This window comes from Oncorhynchus nerka, linkage group LG10, assembly GCF_034236695.1.
Source record: "Oncorhynchus nerka isolate Pitt River linkage group LG10, Oner_Uvic_2.0, whole genome shotgun sequence".
Taxonomy (NCBI): domain Eukaryota; kingdom Metazoa; phylum Chordata; class Actinopteri; order Salmoniformes; family Salmonidae; genus Oncorhynchus; species Oncorhynchus nerka.
Window position 1 is genome coordinate 52,492,883 of NC_088405.1, and position 26,645 is coordinate 52,519,527.

General features: G+C 41.9%; 1 protein-coding gene across 1 annotated transcript; it reads right to left on the reverse strand.

Annotated features, from left to right (window-relative positions):
* Positions 1-114: 114 nt before the first annotated feature.
* On the reverse strand, positions 115-13,147 carry LOC115135531 (palmitoyl-protein thioesterase ABHD10, mitochondrial-like). Its single transcript, XM_029670311.2, has 5 exons — positions 12,935-13,147; positions 2,876-3,062; positions 2,569-2,680; positions 2,100-2,237; positions 115-1,777 (listed from the first exon to the last, which is right to left on the reverse strand). Exons 1-5 carry the CDS (start codon positions 13,014-13,016, stop codon positions 1,436-1,438), a joined length of 861 nt encoding a protein of 286 aa, XP_029526171.1. The 5' UTR covers positions 13,017-13,147; the 3' UTR covers positions 115-1,435.
* Positions 13,148-26,645: the final 13,498 nt, after the last annotated feature.

Consider the following 26,645-nt stretch of genomic DNA (forward strand, 5'->3'; position numbering starts at 1 on the left):
TAAGAAATGAGATTCACTTGAAATGGCTAATTTAAAAAATAAACTAAAATGAAACCTTAGGTATGAGATTAACAAACCAACATGTTAGATGTATCTGAAAAAGCCAGATCCATACATTGTTACTTTATTTATTGGCATAAGCGTCCGATGGTATTGTCGCTCTGGATAAGAGCGTCTGCTAAATGACTTAAATGTAATGTAAATGTATTGCTTGTTATCATCAATAAACAGATATGACCAGTGTTTCGGTGAACTAGCCCATCAATTCTGCCACATAGTGATATCACCTATAAACATTTAACTGTGATATGGAACATGGCATAAATAAACTTAGTTCACAAGATTAAACATTTAGGATCTAGGTTGTGAGATGTTGCAAACCAACCAGAAAAACCTGGCTTTAACCAGCAAAACATTATGTTTACTATACTAAACAGGAAAATCTAAACATGGGCTGCTCCCTACATGGCAATGTTTTTCACCTAACAACTCCCCAAAAACGTGCTTTTGTGCCAGTCACTCAAACCAGGCTAACATCTCATGATGCTACTGTTCAATCGTTTCTTTGAAATCTGTGTCATTTTGGAATAGGACCCACTAGCAACAAAACCCATATGAACTGAGCCAACATTGAAAGTAACATAAGTTGAATCTACATAAAGTTCTTCATACATGAGTTGTCATGCAGTCAATATGCTGTTCTGACCTTGTGTGCAAAGTCAAATGGCACGGACAAATCAATACGAAAATAGATATGTTCTTTCAGCAATGGAACCAAAAGCGCAAATACGGACAGCATGGGAAATGAGCAGTGCATGGAAATCAGCATGAGAATCATACAGTACAGTTGAAGTAATTTTGCCAACTGATCTCTTCACAGACAACCCCCCCCCTCCTAGAAATCTATTCTGCTGGAGACATGTTACATAGCGAAGTGCCTAAAATACTAGTGACATTTGCTGCCTCCTACTGGTCTTTAAGTGCACATGCATACATAAAGGCACAAACTGCCCATTACACTTGTATTTGTTCGGAGTAAAATTGACAGTGGAAGAAAATAAATGTTTGCTCACAGGTGGACGTAACACACCTGGACCTGATGTGCTATTGTAATAGGAGTGAGCCCAGTCATTAACGGTTTAACCAAATCACTATCAAACCACATTGTGAGAATAAAAAATAAAAACTACACAGAAATCCCAATAAGTTCGGGAGAAGTGTGAACAAAGTGGCATGGCACCAGTAAATAAAAATCCTAACAAAAGCTATCTATAGAGAGAGCCAGGAGAAAGTGTAAGAGCTCCTTTTCTTCACAGTATGTATTTTGTAAAGTAGCACCTCGATTTTGTAACGCATCAGGAACAGCAGTCCTAGTGCAGGAAAGTTGGGATCGGGGTGGGAGGTGTCACCCATAGCATGGTCCAGTTTTGGCCAATCAAACCAAAGTGGTCAGCTTGTCTATTAGGTCATCGATGGTGTAGACTATGAGCTTGATGTCCTCCTTTTCAGCCATGCGGTGCTGGCCATGCTTGCGCAAGATGACGTCAACGTCGTTGCTCAGCACACGCTCGGCTAGCTGCATGGAGATGTGCCAGGGCACATCCTGGTCCTTCATCCCATGGATGAGCCTCACCGGGCAGGTCACTGGAATGGGGCTCTGCAGAACACAGTGCTGCTCTGCCTCCTTCAGGAACTCTGTGGTGAACGTGATGGAGCCCTCCTCGTTGTGTTTGGTAGGAACCACCCACTGCCCCTTCTCTTCAATCTCCTTCCTCGCCTAGAATGAGACAGGTGGCATTTAGACAAAATGCTTGAATTAGATTCTGGAGGTGGAGACATTATCTAAGATGGCAACCATTTTAAAAAGTTCTCAGGAAAGATGTTTTAATTATAATGCCATCTGAATTTTGTTCTTGCAATTTCAAAACTAACTGCATGCATTTCAGAATTAAGGATTTTTTGTTCCCTTTCTTTTGAACCCTCCTTCGGTTTGTTGTTATGATCCATTTAATCAAGTGTCAGTCATGAGGGGAAAAGTGGTCTGTAGAGCTTTAAGGTTATTGACAACTCAAGATGGCTGACTCTGAACGCTGACTCACCTCAATAGGAAGTGTATTGAAGACAGTTACAAAGTGGTCAGCTGCTGTAGAGATGCCAACCATGGCCGCAGTTCTTTCTGGACGAGCTATGGCTGCCAGGCACATCAGCCAGCCGCCCATACTAGAGCCAACCAGAATCTGCAACACCAGAATAATTGTCTAGATCAGAAATTACCCTCTAATGATAGCATGGATAACCCTAGTGTAAATAATGCATGCATGGAAGAACCAAAGGCTTCTGCAGGACAAGTAGAGGTATAATAACCTAATATCCTCCACATGGCCATCAGGGCTAGGTTTATTACTAACTCAGTGGTCAATTCACACTGCAATCTGTACCAGTTTTACATAAACTACCATCCCACTATTAAACATGAGTCTGTGCAGGTCTATTTCAGGTAATAATACTTTGTATTACACTGGCTGACCACAATTCATCTCATCATAGAAACAGAGGGGAGCACCTTACTTGTGGCCCCTCCACAAGCTCGTCCAATACATATAGAACATCCCTCTTCCAGGTGCCGACAGTGCCGTCTACCATCTCACCTTCAGATGACCCACAGCCTGTATAGTCAAACCTGGGAAAGACCAAAGACTACATCATCATGATATGAGGAGCTTAGAACTCAATGAGAGCAATGCAGACAAAAAAATAATAAACACAATGGCAACAAGTCCTGACCAACTCAAAGAATGACATGCATACATGCATGAGTGTAGAGAGATCAGACAGCTCTTATTTTTCATGACTGAAAACACTATAGCTAATTTACCTTAGGTAAGAGTGGCCTAGTGATTGGCAGAACTCCTCAAGGGCTTCTGCTTTCTTTCCCCCCATGTTAGAGGCAAACCCTGGCAAGAAGACTACACCTGGGCTCTTCCCCTTCACTTTTCTATAAGCCAGCTTCGGCAGGTCAGGGCGTGCTGCATACTGCACTGTAGACGACTTGTGTCTCACTCCTGGAAAACAGAAACATTACAACAACGTTTTGCATACATTTCCCCCAAACCATTGGGTCAATCTTGAAATACATGATTTCACTCAATGACACAGCTAGCCATGCCCATGTGACTTGGAGATGGTGGTGCTTTGACAATGGTTTGGTTTGTGGTTCCAATTTGTATGCGTCTTGTCAAGTGTTGTAGTCCAGTCTCGAGATCACAGAGGGTCAAGTGTTGTAGTCCAGTCTCGAGATCACAGAGGGTCAAGTGTTGTAGTCCAGTCTCGAGATCACAGAGGGTCAAGTGTTGTAGTCCAGTCTCGAGATCACAGAGGGTCAAGTGTTGTCCAGTCCAGTCTCAAGTGAGATCACAGAGGGTCAAGTGTTGTAGTCCAGTCCGAGATCACAGAGAGTCAAGTGTTGTAGTCCAGTCTCGAGATCACAGAGAGTCAAGTGTTGTAGTCCAGTCCAGTCAGAGAGTCAAGTGTTGTAGTCCAGTCACAGAGGGTCAAGTGTTGTAGTCCAGTCTCGAGATCACAGAGGGTCAAGTGTTGTAGTCCAGTCTCGAGATCACAGAGAGTCAAGTGTTGTAGTCCAGTCTCGAGATCACAGAGGGTCAAGTGTTGTAGTCCAGTCTCGAGATCACAGAGGGTCAAGTGTTGTAGTCCAGTCTCGAGATCACAGAGGGTCAAGTGTTGTAGTCCAGTCTCGAGATCACAGAGGGTCAAGTGTTGTAGTCCAGTCTCGAGATCAGAGGGTCTCGGGTGCATTTTTACTCATCCAGTGAGGACTCGCCATTTCTTCCCGAGACCAGGGGCCTAATTTAAAACCGTTGTAAATAGCTGTGTGCCCTATTTCTGAAAAGACTGCGCGTACACACAAATTGAGATTTATAAACCATATACACATGCATGTTTCCCGTTAAATCAGACCTGATGTTCATGCGAGCACAATTTTACAAGCCTTCTAACTCCATCTGAAAAACACCCATCATTCACCTTTTATGGTGACAATAACACCCTTCTTTGCTGTAAACCATGGAAGTATTAGAATTAGGCCAAGACGGTATCTAAAAGGAAGTAACAATGCGAACTGGATTAAATATCGTGAGGTATTGGCAGAATGTTTTTTGCAGGGGCATTTGCTGTATCTGACTGTTGTTTCAGAAACACAAAAACAATTGCTAATTGTTTTGGACCTGTAAACAGATGATTTACATTGACTTTTTCCCTAACCTAAACACGCTGCTGTGCCCTCGAATTCTGAAACATTGACCACGGCCAGCAGAGCAAATGAACTGCAGCGGTAGCCTACACACTTCAATGCAAAAGATCCACTGTATGTTCACCTGTCTAATTCTACTGTTGACCTGCGTTATAAACCGTGCCCCCTTTTCGGATGCATAAAACAAAAACAAATTATAATAGCTTATCTAATAGGCCCAATTAAATTAGATGCTCATCATGGCCATATGAGGAAATCAGTCAATTGAAATAAATTCATTAGGCCCTAATCTATGGATTTCACATGACTAGGAATACAGATATGCATCTGATGGGGCCAGATACCTTAAAAGAAAAAAGGGACTCACAATGGGCCTCAGAATCTTGTCAAGCTATCCCTGTCCATTCAAATTGCCATCGATAAAATGCAATTGTGTTTGTTCCATAACCTCACCGCCACCATAGGACACTCTGTTCACAACGTTGACATCAGCAAACCGCTCGCCCACACAACGCCATACACATGGTTGTACTACCAAATTCTCTAAAATTACATTTGATGCGGCTTATGGTGAGAAATTAACACTACATTCTCTGGCAACAGCTCTGATGGGCATTCCTACAGTCAGCGCGGCAATTCCATGTTCCCTCAACTTGAGACATCTGTGGCATTGTGTTGTGTGACAAAACTGCACATTTTAGAGTGGCCTTTTATGGTCCACAGCACAATGGGTCACCTGTGGAATGATCATGCTGTTTAATCAGCTTCTTGATATGCCACACCTGTCAGGTGGATGGATTATCCTTGGCAAAGAGGAAAAGCTCAAACCGGAATGTAAACAAATGAGTGATTTTTGTTGTTGTTGAGAAATACGCTTTTTGTGCGTATGGAACATTTCTGGGATCATTTCAGCTCATGAAACATGGGACCAACACTATATGTTGCATTTATGTTTTTGTTCAGTGTATTTCACAAGTATAACACCATGAGTCAGAAAAGGTGAGGAATTTATTCTGCAATGAACATGGAAATGTATTTTTAAACATGTGACTATTTCTAATTATTTTAGAATCCAAAGAAAATATATAGGCGTAGATTTTTGCTCTTCTCACTAACGGCAAATGAATGCATCTTCGTATTATATTTAGCTACATGTTATTTTTTTAATGATTAAGCGTGTCATCATACTGTATATTCCTATTTGCCCAAGTCTACTCCTAGGCTACTTTTGCATTCTTGAAATGCAATACCTTAAACCACTAGAAACTGTGCGTACGAATGGTCTAAAGATTGCGGGAGGAGAAGCACATTCTTACGTCAAGATACATCAAGAGTTTCATAAATGCCAACTTCTACATGATAACTGGCACACGCATGTTTTGGGGCATACTTCGTGGTTATGCAAGGTTTCTAAATGATGCCCCAGTGGAGTAAAAAAATCTGAATTATCAGCCCCAGTTCAGTCAGTGCATAAAAAAGTGCTTTGCCAAGCCAGAGATCCACACTCATTTCATGACATGTATATCTTATAGCCTATTAAAACCTGGGCTTTCTACATTACTGTCCTTTACTTTTGTTGAAACATATCCTCAAACCTTGTCACGCTCTTCAGCATTTCCTTGCTCCCCTAGAAGCCCAGGGCAAATTGTAAGTTTATCATGGTCTGTATCTATCCTTTACAGACTAATGGTTAGTGATAATTTGAAGGGTGACTATTTGCCCTCAATACATATTTCCACCATTCTGAATGGCTATAAAATCCATATGTTCCCCCGGGTCTTGGGTGGTCTTGTCACACCTTTGACTAATCATGGTCTGTTCTGACTAGCTAGCTAATGGTGCTTTTAAAACAACTCGGAAACTGAATAAAAATGTGTATTTTTTTGTTGTTGTTGCGTAGAGCCTCCTATTGGTCAATTCTGATATTTTCCAAGTGGGAAACTCAGAGCTCATTTTCTTACAAAGAGTTTCCGAGTAATGACTTGTCTTGAAAGTGTCATAATACTAACAACTGATGAATAGCTGCTGGCGAGTTAGCCAAGTTAGCTGCAGGCTTGCAATAGCTAGGTAGCTACTTGTAACTAACTAGCTAGCTGCAGGGTGGAATGCAGCTGGCTGATGAAACTATGGCAGCCTCTACCATCCGTTGTATTGCTGAATGTACAATCACTGGAGAACAAACTGGTGGATCGCCGATGAAGACCGTCCTATCAAAAGGGACTTGAAGAACTGTAATATTCTATGTTACTCTGAAACTTAGCTAAACAAGGACATGGATAATCCTCTAGCTGGTGTTTCTATGCATCGGCAGGACAGAACGGCAGCGTTGGGAAAGCTCAAGGGAGGAAGTGTGTCTTAACAGCTGGTGCACGATCTCTAATATTAAGGAAGTCTCGAGGTTCTGCTTGCCCGAGTTAGAATACCTCATGATAAGCTGTAAACCATACTATTTACCAAGATAGTTTATCTATATTTGTCATAGGTGTCCATTTATCACCACAAACCGAGGCTGGCACTAAGACCACACTTAATGAGCTGTATAGGGCTATAAGCAAACAAGAAAACGCTCATCCAGAGGCTGCGATCCTAGTGGCCGGTGATTTTAAGGCACCACGTCACCTGTGCAACTAGAGGTAAAAAATATTTTAATCAACACTCTAGACCACCTTTACACCCTCCCCCACACACAAAGCTCTCCCTCGCCCACTATTTGGCAAATCTGAAGCGCTCAATACGGAAGTGGTCTGATGAAGCTGTTGCTAAGCTCGTTTCGCTAGCAGAGAAGTTGGGTTGTCACAATACCAGTATTATGATACTCGAGGTATCGTGGCAAGGAAGCAAAACATGAAGTGGACAACATTTGAGGAAAACAGTCCTAATGTCGGAAACAAGCAGCCTTGTGTCCTTTTTAAAGGATCAAAGAGTAAAGTCAGCTTCGTGTTTTCCTTTTTTCCATGGAAAAGTAGGTATCCCAGTATCGTGACAACCTTAACATATTCCAGTCTCTGCTCCGGGACTCATCCAATGGCATTGAGGACTATATCACATCATTCACTGGCTTCATTAATAAGAGCATTTGTCAACATCCCAAAGTGACCGTATGTACATATCCCACCCAAAAGCCATGGATTACAGGCAACATCCGCACTGAGCTAAAGGCTGGAGCGGTCATGTTCAAGAAGCCGGTCACAAACCCGGACAAGAAATACCGCTACGCACGCCGACAAACCATCAAACAGGCAAAGCATCATTACGGCACTAAGATAGTAGGATTCTACACCGGCTCTGATACTCGTCGGATGTGGCAGGGCTTGCAAACCATCACGAATTATAAAGGGAAACCAGCCGCGGGCTGCCAAGTGACACGAGCCTACCAGACAAGCTAAATGCCTTGATGTTCGCGTCGAGGTTAGCAACACTGCACCATGCATGAGAGCACCAGCCGTTCCGGACAACTGTGTGATCATGTTCTCCGTAGCCGAGAGTAAGTCCTTTAAACAGGTCAACATTCACAAAACCAGATTACCAGGATGCATACTCCGAGCATGCACTGACCAGCTGGCAAGTGTCTTCACTAACATTTTCAACATCTGCCTGACCCAGTCTGTAATACCTATATGTTTCAAGCAGACTACCATAGTCGCTGTGTCGAAGAAAGCAAAGGTAACCGGTCTAAATGACTATCGCCCCATAGCATTCACATCTGTAGCCATGAAATGCCTTGAAAGGCTGGTCATGGCTCACAACATCACAATCATCCCAGACACCCTAGTCCAACTCAAACATGCATACCACCCCAACAGATGACAATCTCGATTGTACTCCACACTGCCCTTTCCCACATGGACAAAAGGAACATTTAAGTGAGAATACTGTTCAGTGACTTGAGCTCAGCGTTCAACACCATAGTGCCCTCCAAACTCATCACTAAGCTAAGGATGCTGGTACTGAACACTTCTCTTTGACACTGGATCCTGGACTTCCTGACAGGACGCCCTAAGGAGGTGAGGCTAGGAAACAACACAGCCGCCACGTTGATCCTCAACACGGGGGCCCCTTAGGGGTGCATGCTTAGTCCCTCCTGTACTCCCTGCTTATCCACCACTGCGTGGCCAACACGACTTCAACACCATCATTAAGTTTGCAGACGACACAACAGTGGTAGGCCTGATCACCGACAACGATGAGACAGCCTATAGGGAGAAGGTCAGACCTGGCAGTGTGGTCAACCTCTCCCTCAATGTGATCAAGACAAAGGAGATGATCATGGACTACATGAAAAGGATGGCCGAGCACGCCCCTATTCACATCGACGGGGCTGTAGTGGAGCATGTTGAGAGCTTCAAGTTCCTTGGTGTCCACATCAACAAACTATCATGAGTCAAACACACCAAGACAGTCATGAAGAGGGCACGACAACACCTATTCCCCCCGCAGGAGACTGAAAAGATTTGGCATGTGTCCTCAGATCCTCAAAAAGTTCTACAGCTCCACCATTGAGAGCATCCCAACTGGTTGCATCATCGCCTGGTATGGCAACTGCTCGGCATCCAACCGCAAAGCATTACAGGAGGGTACATCACTGGGGCCAACCTTCCTGCCATCCAGGACCTCTATACCAGGCGGTGTCAGAGGAAGGCCCTAAAAATTGTTAAAGGCTCCAGCCACGCCACCCTAGTCATAGACTGTTCTCTCTGCTACCACACGACAAGCGGTACATGAGTGCCAAGTCTAGGTTCAAAAGGCTCCTTAATTTCTTGGATATAGGGGGCGCCATTTTAATTTTTGGATGAAAAACGTTCCCGTTTTAAACAAGATATTTTGTCACGAAAAGATGCTCGACTATGCATATAATTGACAGCTTTGGAAAGAAAACACTGACGTTTCCAAAACTGCAAAGATATTGTCTGTGAGTGCCACAGAACTGATGTTACAGAGAAAAAAACGGATAAAAATCCAATCAGGAAGTGCCACATTTTTTAAAACCGCCTCATGGCAATGACTCCTTATATGGCTGTGGAGGAGCTAGGAGTCAGCTTATGTTTTCCACGTTTTCCCCAAGGTGTCTGCAGCATTGTGACGTATTTGTAGACATATCATAGGAAGATTGACCATAAGAGACTACATTTACCAGGTGGTCGCTTGGTGTCCTCCGTCACAATTATTGCGTAATCTCCAGCTGCAGTATTTTTCCGTTTACTCCTGATGAGAAACCAACTGCCACGAATGATTTATCATCGAATAGATATGTGAAAAAACCTTGAGGATTGATTCTAAACAACGCTTGCCATGTTTCTGTCGATATTATGGAGCTATTTTGGAAAAAAAGTTTGGCGTTGTAGTGACTGCATTTTCTGGGTTTTTTCTTAGCAAAAAGTGATGAACAAAACAGAGCTATTTCTCCTACACAAATAATCTTTTTGGAAAAAATGAACATTTGCTATCTAACTGAGAGTCTCCTCATTGAAAACATCCGAAGTTCTTCAAAAGTAAATGATTTTATTTGAATGCTTTTCTTGTTTTTGTGAAAATGTTGCCTGCTGAATGCTAGGCTTAATGCTATGCTAGGCTATCAATACTCTTACACAAATGCTTGTGTAGCTTTGGTTGAAAAGCATATTTTGAAAATCTGAGATGACAGTGTTGTTAACAAAAGGGTAAGCTTGTGTTTCAATATTTTTATTTCATTTCATTTGCGATTTTCATGAATAGGAAACGTTGCGTTATGGTAATGAGCATGAGGCTATGATTACGCTCCCGGATACGGGATTGCTCGACGCTAGAGGTTAACAGCTTCTACCTCTAAGCCATAAGACTGCTGAACAGTTAATCAAACGGCTAACCTGGACTACATACATTGACAACAAACAAAAAGACGCTGCTGCTACACACTATCTATGCAGTCACTTTACCCCTACCTACATGTACATATTACCTCAATTTACCTCGACTAACCGCACATGGACTCAGTACCAGTGCCCCTTGTATATAGCCTCGTTATTGTTATTTTATTGTGTTACTTCAGTTTATTTAGTAAATATTTTCTTAACTCTTATTTTTCTTAAAACTGCATTGTTGGTTATGGGCTTGTAAGTAAGTATTTCATGGTAAGGTTGTATTCGGTGCATGTGACAAATAAAATTTGATTTGATTTTTGACATCAGCTCAGACAGATCCAGCTCAAAGGCCCAGCTCATGAGCTCCATCAGAAGCAGATATTAACTTAGATTGGACAATTAACTTGTTACTGAAAATGTTAGTGCATCAAATAGCATTCGTTCTCTAATCAAACCGAATCGTTTAACTAAAACGTATTGTTCCTGTATCATATCTCATCTAGATGTGTCGAATCTTATTGAAAGGGCACGATGCACATCCCTACTAGATTCCACTTTTCCTCACTCATTTTCTTTTCCTCTGCTGGCCGTGGTTAATTCCTACCACATACAGTACCAGTCAAAAGTTTGAACACCTACTCATGCAAGGGTTTTTCATTATTGTTACCATTTTCTACATTGTAGAATAATAGTGAAGACATCAAAACTATGAAATAGCACATATGGAATCATGTAGTAACCAAAGTGTTAAATCAAAATAAATGTTATATTTGAGATTCTTCAAAGTAGCCACCCTTCGCATTGATGACAGCTTTGCACACTCTTGGCATTCTCTCAAACAACTTCATGATGTCAGTCACCTGAAATGCATTTCAATTAACAGGTGTGCCTTGTTAAAAGTTAAAATCAACAAATTATTTCCTTCTCAATGCATTTGAGCCAATCAGTTGTGACGAGGCAGGGCTGGTATACAGAAGATAGCCCAAATAAATGAATATAAATATAAATAATATAAATATATAAATAAATGCTCGCCTCCCTACCACTGAGGAAGTACAGTTCCCGCGCAGCCCAGTCAAAACTGTTCGCTGCTCTGGCCCCCAATGGTGGACGCCAGGACAGCGGAGTCAATCACCACCTTCCGGAGACACCTGAAACCCCACCTCTTTCAGGAATACCTAGGATAGGATAAAGCTTAAAGATTTAGATGCACTATTGTAAAGTGGCTGTTCCACTGGATGTCTTAAGGACCAATTTGTAAGTCGCTCAAGAGCGTCTGCTAAATAAATGCTTCAGAGTTCAAGTAACATACACATCAACTATTCAGAGGAGACTGCATGAATCAGGTCTTCATGGTTGAATTGCTGCAAAGAAACCACTTCTCAAGGACACCAATAAGAAGGAGACTTGCTTGGGCCAAGAAACACGAGCAACGGACATTAGCCAGGGAAAATCTGTCCTTTGGGCTGATGTATCCAAATTAGATTTTTGGTTCCAACTGGTGTGTCTTTGTGAGACGCAGAGTACATGAACAGATTCTCTGCATGTGCAGTTCCCACCGTGAAGCATGGTGGAGGTGGTGTGATGGTGCTTTGTTGGTTACTGTCTGATTTATTTAGAATTCAAGGTACATTTAACCAGCATGGCTACCACAGCATTCTGCAGCGATACGCCATCCCATCTGGTTTGGGCTTAGTGGGACTATCATTTGTTTCTCAACAGGACAATGACCCAATCCACCTCCAGGCTGTGTAAGGGCTATTTGACCCAGAAGGAGAGTGATGGAGTGCTGCATCAGATGACCTGGCCTCCACAATCAACTGACCTCAACCCAATTGAGATGGTTTGGGATGAGTTGGACTGCAGACTGAAAGAAAATGAGCCAACAAGTGCTCAGCATATGTGGGAACTCCTTCAAGAATGTTGGAAAAGCATTCCAGGTGAAGCTGGTTGAGAGAATGCCGAGTGTGCAAAGCTCTCAAGGCAACTGCTACTTTGCAGAACCTAAAAAATATATTTTGATTTGTTTACCACTTTTTTGGTTACTACATGATTCCATGTGTTAGTTCATAGTTGTGATGTCTTCTATTATTCTACAATGTAGAAAATAGTAAAAAAAATAAAGTAAAACCCTTGAATGACTAGGTGTCCAAACTTTTGACTGGTACTGTATGCGTGAACTCTTTCTTTCCTAGATTCCTTTCCTCACTCCCTTTCCACATTTCCTAGCTTCCTTTATTCCTTCATCCTCTTTTCCTAGATTAGTTTCCCCTCCACTACTCCTTGCCTAGCTCCCTTTCTACTGGATGTTGTTAATCATTGGGAAGGAGGTAAGGAGAGGAAGCTAAGACAGCAGGATAAGGAAACTAGGTAATGAGGAAAGGGAGTGGGGAAAGGAATCTAGAAGGGAGCTAGGAAAGGAGATAAGAAAAGATGGGGAAGGATAGAAAATTGAGTTAGGGAAGGAAGATAACTAACTAAGACTTGGGTTTTTTTGAAGCAGTGATTTTGTAGAAACATTGATTAATTTTGAAAATCTGTCTAGTTAGCTTGTCAGTAACAACTCAATGTTTTTCGTTATGCAATTAGCTACAGTAAGCAAAAGTTACCTAACTAGATTGCTAGCCGCTAACGTCAGCTAGCATTGGGCAGAGGTATTAGAAAAGGAATCTCTGCTTTAGGTAGCTAAGTTAGCTGTTACTTTGTTCACTGTATTTTGGTTGTAAAGTTAACGTTAGCGCCACCTGTATACGTTGTTTGTGGATGACGAATAATTATATGTTTAATAGTTGCGACATAAATCAAACGTGTATAGTAGCTAGCTACTCACCGGAAAACGTAACAGGTTTTCTTTGGACATGTAACGTTAATTGGAAAATCCTGCTGAAATGCCTTGCTAGTGGAGACGCCATTCTGTACTGCGACGGAGGGGTGATGAGGACAAGACTCCGACTGAATAGTTCGACTCCTGCCACACCCTACACTGGAGGGAAAACGTGGGTTTGTGTGATCTTGCTAGCTAGCTGCTTATTCTTGTTCACTGGTATCATGGAGTTCGCACATTTTGTTTGTGCATACCGCCATCTACTGTGCGGGAGTGTGTGGTCGAGCACGTTATATTTTGTGAAACGAAAATAAAAAGGAAGGGGGAAAGGAAAAATGTGCACCACCAACTAACCCTACACCGATAGATCACTATTTTTTTTTAAACTTTTTTTAATCAGAAAAATAAACACCACCCCATTCCACTATTTTGACCCTAACTGACCCTACACCAGGCAACCTGGGTGGACAGAAGTCTTTAGTTCAACACACCTTGTAACTCTTCTGCAGTAAAACCTCATTACACCCAAGTACTTCTCTGCAGCTGCCACCGCAACATATATTTTCTGTAATTTACGTTCCATTTCTGCGGTACAGTTGATAACCATGGCAATGAATGCTAAGAAGCTAACTTTACTGAAGCAGAAATTCGTATCACTCTGTATTGGCTTAGGTCTACTACTCACCCTTGACCCATTATCCCCTACTCTTCACTGCCTCGCAGCATATGACACCTGTTCTGCTCTGACCCTGGCAACCTCAACCTGTCTCTCTTGCACGAGCACTTCTGATCTCCAGCAACATGGGCACCCCCAGAATTGGCACATACAGTTTTCTCCTCTGATACTACACATTCCTTTATCCCATGCCCTCCTGCACACTTCTCACATCTCAGAATCTCCCTCCTACACACTGCTGCAACATGACCATAAGCTTGGCATCTGAAACACCTTAGTGGGTTCGGCACAAAAGTTCTCATGGGATAACTGACAAATCCTAACAAGTCCATATCGAGCTACCTTCACCGATTTAACAGTTCCCAAATTATTTTCTACCCATCCTGAGACTACATATGGGTCAGCCAAAAGGCAGGGATCCACGTCGTCCATGGTTATCCTTTGCATGACCATCGGGGTGAGGCTCTTACTCAGAGGTCTTCACCACACCTGCCACAACAGGTAATTCATCCTCATGCTCGTCAGGTTCAATTTCTGAGCCATCAAAGACAGCAGGGTACGGTTTGTACTTGGTGCAATTCTCCCTGAACACACATCTTCCCGCTGCACTCGGCTCTTCTTCTTCCTCGCTGTCCATAACCACATCTATCCAATCACCACGTGCATGCATGTCTTCATCCGCTGTATTGTTTGCAGAACACGCACTGAGGGCCTTTCTCCAATACCCAATTTCTGTTCCATAGCCCAATTTACTAGTCTGGCTATCCCTGGCCTCTCCATGCTCACAAAATGTGGGCTGCTCTATATCTTAGAGCCTTTAAAATGGCAAACCAATCTAGCTAGTTAGCTAGCCTACAGATGTTGCTTTTAAGACAACTGGGAACTTCGGGGAAAAAACTAGGTCAAATCCTGAGGCTACGTGAGGCTTATTTGATCTAATAGAAGTTTTGTAATGGTTAGGTTGTTATGAATCCACTGCTATAAGTGGGTGCACATGGCATTTTGACAACTTAAAAAAAAAAAACTTTATGTAGTTGTGCCTGTTGTCGTAGAGATAAAAAGAGGACTCATCATGGATATAACCCGCTTTAACATGGACGTTGCCATTGAGCGCTTCCACCAATTTAAAGTAGTCAACTGGGTTGGTATTCCTTTGAGTTGGGAGTAGTCGGCCAATTATGAAAAATAAAATGTACTACTTTAAAATGGAGATCGCCTCAGTGGTGCTGCACATGCTGTCACAGACGTTATACCAATTTCAAGTAGGGTAAAGAAATGTGGAGAGTCTGTATATTAGTGGTATACAATTGAGTCTGTTCCATATCTGACCATACTGCTGTGGTGAGATCTGTAGGAATACTGCATTAGGAGCACTTATTTCAAACAGTGTTCTGTAAGCCACGCCCCAGTGGGCAGAGCTAGGCATGTTGCACTGGGACACGTTTTAATATGATGAAAAGCCTCTTAATTTACAATGGGGTGAACTGAGTGGAGGGGAATCGGTTGTCCTCTTGGAAGATGGCAGAAATGGAAAAATGGAGGAAAATGTAACATATGAGTAAATTGCACAGAACTTTTGGAAGCCCTGGAAAAGGAAATTGAATGTGATGAGAGTAAGGATTAATTAAATGCGGTGGCAGGTGCAGTGATGATCGCCGAGAAGGAGCTGAGTGTAGAGGGAAGCGATGTGATGAGAAAGGTTGGCGTCAAGTGCAAAAAGAGGGATACGTGTTCCAGTAGTTCAGAGATGGAACCTGAAGTGAGGGAAGATTAAGTACCTGCAGTGAGGACCACTGAGTTCGAGCCTCATCCCGATGATGACAAGGATGATTCCGGCCCAGTGGGAGTGCGATTTGTTGAGAGAATGGATCCTTGTATTCTTGCTGATCCATATGTAGTGTCAGGTTTGGTGGAGAAGAAGTTCAGGACTGTCGAGTCGGTGAAAGTAAAGAGAAGTGGACTCGTGATGATTTATTGTTTCTTCTGTTCAGAGGGAACGGGCACTCTCGCCCAAGTGACTCGGGACAAGAACTGTGACTTGCTTTGCTCTCCGGACCAGGGTGCTGCTGAAAGGAGGGTGGCATTAAGTGTTGAGGAAGATCAGCTGAAATGGAAGATTCCTGGTGTCTGTGATGCCTGCCATTTGGTGTGACGCAGATCCAGTGGAAAGCCTGGTGAAACGGAGAAGACATTGTCTGTCCTGCTGAGTTTTGATGCAGTGTCTTTGCCTGACAAGGTCAAGTTAGGATGTCAGTTATCCTGTGAGAGATTTGGTTCCGAAAATACTACAGTGTTTTAGGTGCCAAGCTTATGGTCATGTTGCAGCAGTGTGTAGTAGGGAGACTCCTAGATGTGAGAAGTGTGCCGGAGGGCATGGGACAAAGGAATGTAGTATTAGAGGAGAAAGTTATGTGTGTTAGCTGTGGGGTGCCCATGGGGCTAGAGATTGGAGGTCCCCGGTGAGAGAAAGGCAGTTTGAGGTTGCCAACCCAATCCCAAAAAAAAAAGAAGAAGAATTTACAATGGGTCTGCCGTGGTTCTGTGTGACCTAGTTAATCTAATATATTTGAGACTAGTGTATTGCAGTTCATTTTGTCTTTGACTTAATAAGTAAAATATATTTGAGTAGTTAACAGGGAAACAACAACGAGTCCGAGACAGTTTACAATAGAACATACCAGAAGGGGCATCGTTTACTAGGCTACTTAATGGGATCATGGTCACCACCAGTGTTTGGAATACATTGAGTTTGTTGACAAAACAGACCATGGGACACCTTTTCACACAGAGATTTATTTGTCAAAGGTCTGCAGTGGGTCTGTGTAAACTCTGCGAATATATTGGAGACAGGTTTATAGCAGTCAATGTCATCTATTAATTTACTGTTATAGTACACATAACACAAATATAAATGCAACATGTAATGTGCTGGTCCCATGTTTCATGAGCTGAAATAAAAGATCAAAGAAACGTTCCGGGCACACAAAAAGCGTGTTTGTTTACATCCCTGTTAGTGAGCATTTTATCCTTTGCCAAGATCATCCATGTGGCATATCAAGAAGCTGATTAAACAGCATGCTCGTTACATAGGTACACCTTATGCTGGGGACAATAAAAGGCCACTCTAAAAATGTGCAGTTTTGTCACACAACACAATGCCACAGATGTCTGAAGTTTTGAGGGAGCATGCAATTGGCATGCTGACTGCAAACATGTCCAGAGTTGTTGCCAGAGAATTTAATATCAGTCTCTCTAGCGTAAGCCGCCTGCAACATCGTTTTAGAGAATTTGGCAGTACTTCCAACCGGCCTCACAACTGCAGACCACGTGCGGAAGAGTATTTCTGTCTGTAATAAAGCCCTTTTGTGGGGAAAAAAATATTCATCCATGGCTGCACCCCTGCCCAGTCATGTGAAATCCATAAATTAGGGCCTTATCATTTTATTTCAATTGACTGATTTCCTTATATGAACTGTAACTCAGCAAATTCTTTGAAATTGTTGCATGTTTTGTTTATATTTTTGTTCAGTATATTTCTAAGTAGCAGCCATATCAGCCAGGGAAACTAATTGTTCTCACTTTATGATAGAACATTTTTCTGCCTGACTGTGGTGTTGTTTACCTGAATTGTAAGGATTTTCTTGTGAGCACAACAAAACTACTTATTTAGCTAGTTAGCTAGCCTACAGATGTTGCTTTTAAGACAACTGGGAACTTCGGGGAAAAAACTAGGTCAAATCCTGAGGCTACGTGAGGCTTATTTGATCTAATAGAAGTTTTGTAATGGTTAGGTTGTTATGAATCCACTGCTATAAGTGGGTGCACATGGCATTTTGACAACTTAAAAAAAAAAAACTTTATGTAGTTGTGCCTGTTGTCGTAGAGATAAAAAGAGGACTCATCATGGATATAACCCGCTTTAACATGGACGTTGCCATTGAGCGCTTCCACCAATTTAAAGTAGTCAACTGGGTTGGTATTCCTTTGAGTTGGGAGTAGTCGGCCAATTATGAAAAATAAAATGTACTACTTTAAAATGGAGATCGCCTCAGTGGTGCTGCACATGCTGTCACAGACGTTATACCAATTTCAAGTAGGGTAAAGAAATGTGGAGAGTCTGTATATTAGTGGTATACAATTGAGTCTGTTCCATATCTGACCATACTGCTGTGGTGAGATCTGTAGGAATACTGCATTAGGAGCACTTATTTCAAACAGTGTTCTGTAAGCCACGCCCAGTGGGCAGAGCTAGGCATGTTGCACTGGGACACGTTTTAATATGATGAAAAGCCTCTTAATTTACAATGGGGTGAACTGAGTGGAGGGGAATCGGTTGTCCTCTTGGAAGATGGCAGAAATGGAAAAATGGAGGAAAATGTAACATATGAGTAAATTGCACAGAACTTTTGGAAGCCCTGGAAAAGGAAATTGAATGTGATGAGAGTAAGGATTAATTAAATGCGGTGGCAGGTGCAGTGATGATCGCCGAGAAGGAGCTGAGTGTAGAGGGAAGCGATGTGATGAGAAAGGTTGGCGTCAAGTGCAAAAAGAGGGATACGTGTTCCAGTAGTTCAGAGATGGAACCTGAAGTGAGGGAAGATTAAGTACCTGCAGTGAGGACCACTGAGTTCGAGCCTCATCCCGATGATGACAAGGATGATTCCGGCCCAGTGGGAGTGCGATTTGTTGAGAGAATGGATCCTTGTATTCTTGCTGATCCATATGTAGTGTCAGGTTTGGTGGAGAAGAAGTTCAGGACTGTCGAGTCGGTGAAAGTAAAGAGAAGTGGACTCGTGATGATTTATTGTTTCTTCTGTTCAGAGGGAACGGGCACTCTCGCCCAAGTGACTCGGGACAAGAACTGTGACTTGCTTTGCTCTCCGGACCAGGGTGCCGCTGAAAGGAGGGTGGCATTAAGTGTTGAGGAAGATCAGCTGAAATGGAAGATTCCTGGTGTCTGTGATGCCTGCCATTTGGTGTGACGCAGATCCAGTGGAAAGCCTGGTGAAACGGAGAAGACATTGTCTGTCCTGCTGAGTTTTGATGCAGTGTCTTTGCCTGACAAGGTCAAGTTAGGATGCCAGTTATCCTGTGAGAGATTTGGTTCGAAAATACTACAGTGTTTTAGGTGCCAAGCTTATGGTCATGTTGCAGCAGTGTGTAGTAGGGAGACTCCTAGATGTGAGAAGTGTGCCGGAGGGCATGGGACAAAGGAATGTGTAGTATTAGAGGAGAAAGTTATGTGTGTTAGCTGTGGGGTGCCCATGGGGCTAGAGATTGGAGGTCCCCGGTGAGAGAAAGGCAGTTTGAGGTTGCCAACCCAATCCCAAAAAAGAAGAAGAATTTACAATGGGTCTGCCGTGGTTCTGTGTGACCTAGTTAATCTAATATATTTGAGTCTAGTGTATTGCAGTTCATTTTGTCTTTGACTTAATAAGTAAAATATATTTGAGTAGTTAACAGGGAAACAACAACGAGTCCGAGACAGTTTACAATAGAACATACCAGAAGGGGCATCGTTTACTAGGCTACTTAATGGGATCATGGTCACCACCAGTGTTTGGAATACATTGAGTTTGTTGACAAAACAGACCATGGGACACCTTTTCACACAGAGATTTATTTGTCAAAGGTCTGCAGTGGGTCTGTGTAAACTCTGCGAATATATTGGAGACAGGTTTATAGCAGTCAATGTCATCTATTAATTTACTGTTATAGTACACATAACACAAATATAAATGCAACATGTAATGTGCTGGTCCCATGTTTCATGAGCTGAAATAAAAGATCAAAGAAACATTCCGTGCACACAAAAAGCATGTTTGTTTACATCCCTGTTAGTGAGCATTTTATCCTTTGCCAAGATCATCCATCCAGCTGACATGTGTGGCATATCAAGAAGCTGATTAAACAGCATGCTCATTACATAGGTACACCTTATGCTGGGGACAATAAAAGGCCACTCTAAAAATGTGCAGTTTTGTCACACAACACAATGCCACAGATGTCTGAAGTTTTGAGGGAGCATGCAATTGGCATGCTGACTGCAAACATGTCCAGAGTTGTTGCCAGAGAATTTAATATCAGTCTCTCTAGCGTAAGCCGCCTGCAACATCATTTTAGAGAATTTGGCAGTACTTCCAACCGGCCTCACAACTGCAGACCACGTATGGAAGAGTATTTCTGTCTGTAATAAAGCCCTTTTGTGGGGAAAAATATTCATCCATGGCTGCACCCCTGCCCAGTCATGTGAAATCCATAAATTAGGGCCTTATCATTTTATTTCAATTGACTGATTTCCTTATATGAACTGTAACTCAGCAAATTCTTTGAAATTGTTGCATGTTTTGTTTATATTTTTGTTCAGTATATTTCTAAGTAGCAGCCATATCAGCCAGGGAAACTAATTGTTCTCACTTTATGATAGAACATTTTTCTGCCTGACTGTGGTGTTGTTTACCTGAATTGTAAGGATTTTCTTGTGAGCACAACAAAACTACTTATTTAGCTAGTTAGCTAGCCTACAGATGTTGCTTTTAAGACAACTGGGAACTTCGGGGGAAAAAACTAGGTCAAATCCTGAGGCTACGTGAGGCTTATTTGATCTAATAGAAGTTTTGTAATGGTTAGGTTGTTATGAATCCACTGCTATAAGTGGGTGCACATGGCATTTTGACAACTTAAAAAAAAAAAACTTTATGTAGTTGTGCCTGTTGTCGTAGAGATAAAAAGAGGACTCATCATGGATATAACCCGCTTTAACATGGACGTTGCCATTGAGCGCTTCCACCAATTTAAAGTAGTCAACTGGGTTGGTATTCCTTTGAGTTGGGAGTAGTCGGCCAATTATGAAAAATAAAATGTACTACTTTAAAATGGAGATCGCCTCAGTGGTGCTGCACATGCTGTCACAGACGTTATACCAATTTCAAGTAGGGTAAAGAAATGTGGAGAGTCTGTATATTAGTGGTATACAATTGAGTCTGTTCCATATCTGACCATACTGCTGTGGTGAGATCTGTAGGAATACTGCATTAGGAGCACTTATTTCAAACAGTGTTCTGTAAGCCACGCCCCAGTGGGCAGAGCTAGGCATGTTGCACTGGGACACGTTTTAATATGATGAAAAGCCTCTTAATTTACAATGGGGTGAACTGAGTGGAGGGGAATCGGTTGTCCTCTTGGAAGATGGCAGAAATGGAAAAATGGAGGAAAATGTAACATATGAGTAAATTGCACAGAACTTTTGGAAGCCCTGGAAAAGGAAATTGAATGTGATGAGAGTAAGGATTAATTAAATGCGGTGGCAGGTGCAGTGATGATCGCGAGAAGGAGCTGAGTGTAGAGGGAAGCGATGTGATGAGAAAGGTTGGCGTCAAGTGCAAAAAGAGGGATACGTGTTCCAGTAGTTCAGAGATGGAACCTGAAGTGAGGGAAGATTAAGTACCTGCAGTGAGGACCACTGAGTTCGAGCCTCATCCCGATGATGACAAGGATGATTCCGGCCCAGTGGGAGTGCGATTTGTTGAGAGAATGGATCCTTGTATTCTTGCTGATCCATATGTAGTGTCAGGTTTGGTGGAGAAGAAGTTCAGGACTGTCGAGTCGGTGAAAGTAAAGAGAAGTGGACTCGTGATGATTTATTGTTTCTTCTGTTCAGAGGGAACGGGCACTCTCGCCCAAGTGACTCGGGACAAGAACTGTGACTTGCTTTGCTCTCCGGACCAGGGTGCCGCTGAAAGGAGGGTGGCATTAAGTGTTGAGGAAGATCAGCTGAAATGGAAGATTCCTGGTGTCTGTGATGCCTGCCATTTGGTGTGACGCAGATCCAGTGGAAAGCCTGGTGAAACGGAGAAGACATTGTCTGTCCTGCTGAGTTTTGATGCAGTGTCTTTGCCTGACAAGGTCAAGTTAGGATGCCAGTTATCCTGTGAGAGATTTGGTTCCGAAAATACTACAGTGTTTTAGGTGCCAAGCTTATGGTCATGTTGCAGCAGTGTGTAGTAGGGAGACTCCTAGATGTGAGAAGTGTGCCGGAGGGCATGGGACAAAGGAATGTGTAGTATTAGAGGAGAAAGTTATGTGTGTTAGCTGTGGGGGTGCCCATGGGGCTAGAGATTGGAGGTCCCCGGTGAGAGAAAGGCAGTTTGAGGTTGCCAACCCAATCCCAAAAAAGAAGAAGAATTTACAATGGGTCTGCCGTGGTTCTGTGTGACCTAGTTAATCTAATATATTTGAGTCTAGTGTATTGCAGTTCATTTTGTCTTTGACTTAATAAGTAAAATATATTTGAGTAGTTAACAGGGAAACAACAACGAGTCCGAGACAGTTTACAATAGAACATACCAGAAGGGGCATCGTTTACTAGGCTACTTAATGGGATCATGGTCACCACCAGTGTTTGGAATACATTGAGTTTGTTGACAAAACAGACCATGGGACACCTTTTCACACAGAGATTTATTTGTCAAAGGTCTGCAGTGGGTCTGTGTAAACTCTGCGAATATATTGGAGACAGGTTTATAGCAGTCAATGTCATCTATTAATTTACTGTTATAGTACACATAACACAAATATAAATGCAACATGTAATGTGCTGGTCCCATGTTTCATGAGCTGAAATAAAAGATCAAAGAAACATTCCGTGCACACAAAAAGCATGTTTGTTTACATCCCTGTTAGTGAGCATTTTATCCTTTGCCAAGATCATCCATCCAGCTGACATGTGTGGCATATCAAGAAGCTGATTAAACAGCATGCTCATTACATAGGTACACCTTATGCTGGGGACAATAAAAGGCCACTCTAAAAATGTGCAGTTTTGTCACACAACACAATGCCACAGATGTCTGAAGTTTTGAGGGAGCATGCAATTGGCATGCTGACTGCAAACATGTCCAGAGTTGTTGCCAGAGAATTTAATATCAGTCTCTCTAGCGTAAGCCGCCTGCAACATCATTTTAGAGAATTTGGCAGTACTTCCAACCGGCCTCACAACTGCAGACCACGTGCGGAAGAGTATTTCTGTCTGTAATAAAGCCCTTTTGTGGGGAAAAAAATATTCATCCATGGCTGCACCCCTGCCCAGTCATGTGAAATCCATAAATTAGGGCCTTATCATTTTATTTCAATTGACTGATTTCCTTATATGAACTGTAACTCAGCAAATTCTTTGAAATTGTTGCATGTTTTGTTTATATTTTTGTTCAGTATATTTCTAAGTAGCAGCCATATCAGCCAGGGAAACTAATTGTTCTCACTTTATGATAGAACATTTTTCTGCCTGACTGTGGTGTTGTTTACCTGAATTGTAAGGATTTTCTTGTGAGCACAACAAAACTACTTATTTAGCTCAAATAGAGATATAATTAAATGTTGTTTTCTTTGAAAAGATGGGCTGAGTTGAGAATAGAACATTCCGTTTTCTGCCTGAGTGTGGCACTATTTACCACAATTTTCTGGATTATTTTGTGACCAGTATAAAACGATATACTTATTTTACTCAACTAGAGATTTAAATAAATGGTGTTTCTTTGAAAAGATGGGCCTGGCTGACATGAAAGACAAAAAAACATTAAGGGGAAAGGATCTACAGACACAGAGGCTGGTAATCTTTCTGCACATCTCTTTATTTACAATGCTCAACAAAGGATCAATTACCGGTGTGATCATATAGCCTACCTCAATTTTTTTAATCGAATTTAAAAAATGTCCCAAACAACAATGCATTGGCAAGGCAATTCAAGCGAAGCTAATATGCAGTGATAATGTATTGGACCTATAGCATACTGCACAAACCTCATTGCTACAATACTGTTTTAATTGGTTAATGTTGCATAGGCTTACGTTTCTTAAATCGTGTTTAAAAAATGTGCTTGCATTTGGTACACCGCTGTTCTACACTTTTCCCTGTCAACACTATCAACGTTTGCCTTTACTATGGCAATTGTGATTGAATCACGCGATATTAGCAGCTTTCAATGCAACATACCGAAACAAAACGTATTATGCAAGATATTTTGTTGTAGGCATAGCGCATCCGAGTAGGATTCTATTGAAATGACATGCACTCCTCAGCCCGCACTCTACACGTATTATGCAAGAGATTTTGTTGTAGGCATAGCGCATCCGAGTAGGATTCTATTGAAATGACATGCACTCCTCAGCCCGCACTCTACACAGACCGGCATAAATAATCAGAGCTGCAGTAGGCCTATATGCAAATAGGATATTACCATAAACGGATTTGTGCCATTTACTTTGAACTGGATTGTGATTACATCATGAGCGGTTATGAGCATATGCGCTTGTTTTGAGATCAAAGGGAGAGCTGCATGTAGCCAGCCACCTGTACTCATGTTGATCATATCCTTTGCTAGTTAGTGAGTTGTTAGTCCAGTTATAGATAACTTGTAGTCAGCAATAGGGGAGTGATTGCTTCCTATAAGAGCACAAAACGTGTACATTTCTAGACATCTTTGAAAAGCGAGTCTGTTAAAGAGCTGTTTTTTTTTTGTCTTAAAGGGGCAATGTTGTATTTTGAGATAGGCTTGAACAAGCCAAGTAGCCAATAAGCAGAGGGTAGCATAATTTGTCTGATTCTCAGTAATAATGATATAATAATAATAATAATAATAATGCATTTTATTTTGTAAAGTGTTCTTGCATCAAACAACACAACAGCATTTCCAATCACCTCCTTGTCTGAAGGACAAGTGGATAAACAGGTCAATATCAAGCCCTGCATGTTTTTTTCAAAAGTCTCATGGAATGTAGGCCTACATTTAACACCACACATTGGCTGCTACAGTGGGCTGATTGAACAGCTATTTCCATGTTAACATGTTATGGGATGCATTAGCTCCATTTTCTGATGATAAGAAACTCTGGATGGCCTATATTATGGTCAAATAGCCACAGTCCATGGCCATGTGTAACTTAAAGGGGGTACAGACACTCTTATACAGAGCAATTTACAGTAGTGAGTGGATACATTTGTTGTACTGGTTCCCCATGGGAATCTAACCCACAACCCGGGAGTTGCAATCACCATGCTCTACCAACTGAGCCACACTTCATTTTTGTTAACAATGGAAGCCAGCATTGTAAATAAAGAGATGTGCAGAAAGATAATCAGCCTCTGTCTGTGGATCCTTTCCCCATAACGTATTTGTCTTGGCAGCCAAGCCCATCTTTTCAAAGAAACACAATTCATTTCAAAGTTGAGTAAAATAAGTTGAGTAAAATAAGAGGTCCATTGCTCAGTCCTTGTTTTGTTTTCACTTATTGTTACCTGGCAAATAACCAACAACCATGGATATCCACAAGGAGAATAAGGTGAGGAAACAGTCCATGTCAGCCAGGCTCAGAAAATACTATTTCATTCTGTCTATTTGAACCAAAAACGTAGTCTATTTGCTCACATCACCACACCGGTGTGTCAAGTAAAAGGATTATTAGACACAATCCTTAGAGTATCCAAAACATATATACCAGAGGATACTTCAACAGGTGACTATCCTGGGAAATAAAGAAAAGGGAGCACTTTTTCGGCATATATTTATTGACGGGACATGAACAGGCCTACATTTCGGCATGAACCGCCTTACATGCTGACCACACCGCCCGCGTCGTGTGTGCAAGCGTTTCAAAATACATTTACACATACATGTTATTCAATCATTGCACCCACACTGCCTTGCGCTGCAAGTCCTGCCTCTCCCATTTCCTCATTGGTTTTTAGGAGCATATACCATATACCTGGGTGATTGAAAGATGAACTGAGGTCCACACTCCAGTCCAGTTGGTGGTGGTAATGCACCTTAAAGTTGGTTGCCAACAATGTACCTTAAAGTTGGTTACCAACAGCCACATAATGTCCAAAGAAGAAGAAGAAGGCTGAAGGAGGAGAGATTACTAGAAAATAACTTGATTTACTCTTTTATCTGTGGAGTAATTGTCAGAGTAGAGGACCTTGTGCATTTCAGGTCAAATAACAACTCAATGTTCATATCCCAGGACAAATTAGCTAGCAACAGCAAGCTAGCTAGCTAAATTGCCATAAATGTTTAATGGTTTATGACCTGTCCCTAAATTAATATAGTTGATTCAGAGATTGTTTTGATATTTCAACCTGCGTGTCCTGATCGTGTCTGGTGTTGGTGGACAAAATCAACATGCACACGATGGCTCACGCAGACGCACGTGCACGAGCGGTGTGGTCAGCATGTTATTCCGAAACGTAATGTCCAGTCAATACATTTCGAATGCTTTATTTCCCAGGTAAGTCACCTGTTGAGGTGTTCTATGTTTTTTTGTTTCAAGTCCCTCAGTTTTTGTTTCAAGTCCCTTTTTGTTTTAAAGCTTAGCTGAAGCGTGTTTATTTATCCCTTCCATGCATAGGCTAGTCTACTCTAGGTAGGTTCAATCTGTTCACATATCGGTGGGTTTTCTAGACAGGCCACCAAGCTACCCCCAAACTATGGTGCTTCTGCTGCCGTATTGAGCGCCATTATCTGTTTTGCATTCCATAGGAAAATCTTTCGCAATAAACAACTTGACTGATCTCGTAGATCTAATTCAGTTACCTATAAAATATATACCAATCATCAGCAGATCCTTTGGGCCTCCATTACTTCAGATACATTTTCCTAATAGATTATTCTGAGGGATATGGGGCATAGTTGTGACAGGTCTTAAAGGTAATATATTGAGACCTGTACATTACAGTGCACAATTGGTGGCTGACTAAATACTTTTTTGCCCCACTGTATGTACTTGAAAATGTATCAATTGACCAATTCGTCCACTTGGAGGCCACTTGGGTACATTTGGGAAAACTCATGAGTGACACCTGGGAGACTTCATACTAAATATTATGTAGCTCTCTCATTCTTGAATGTATCAGTCTGAAACTTTAGACACACACTGTTGCCCTGTTGTGGACAGCTTCCTATCTCAATGTATGGCCTTTCTTTTGCATTTCAAAGATGATAAAATAAAAATAGAAAACGCATGTTTTTTTGTTTGTTTTATCTTATC

Bases quoted from the DNA above. Each gene is read 5' to 3' on its own strand.
- LOC115135531 (XM_029670311.2), bottom strand. From the start codon at position 13,016: ATGGCGTCTCCACTAGCAAGGCATTTCAGCAGGATTTTCCAATTAACG. The intron at 3,063-12,934 runs GTGAGTAGCTAG...TCTGTTTTCCAG, and splicing joins AAAACCTGTTACGTTTTCCG to GAGTGAGACACAAGTCGTCT. The intron at 2,238-2,568 runs GTAAGGTGCTCC...CTGGTGTTGCAG, and splicing joins AGCTTGTGGAGGGGCCACAA to ATTCTGGTTGGCTCTAGTAT.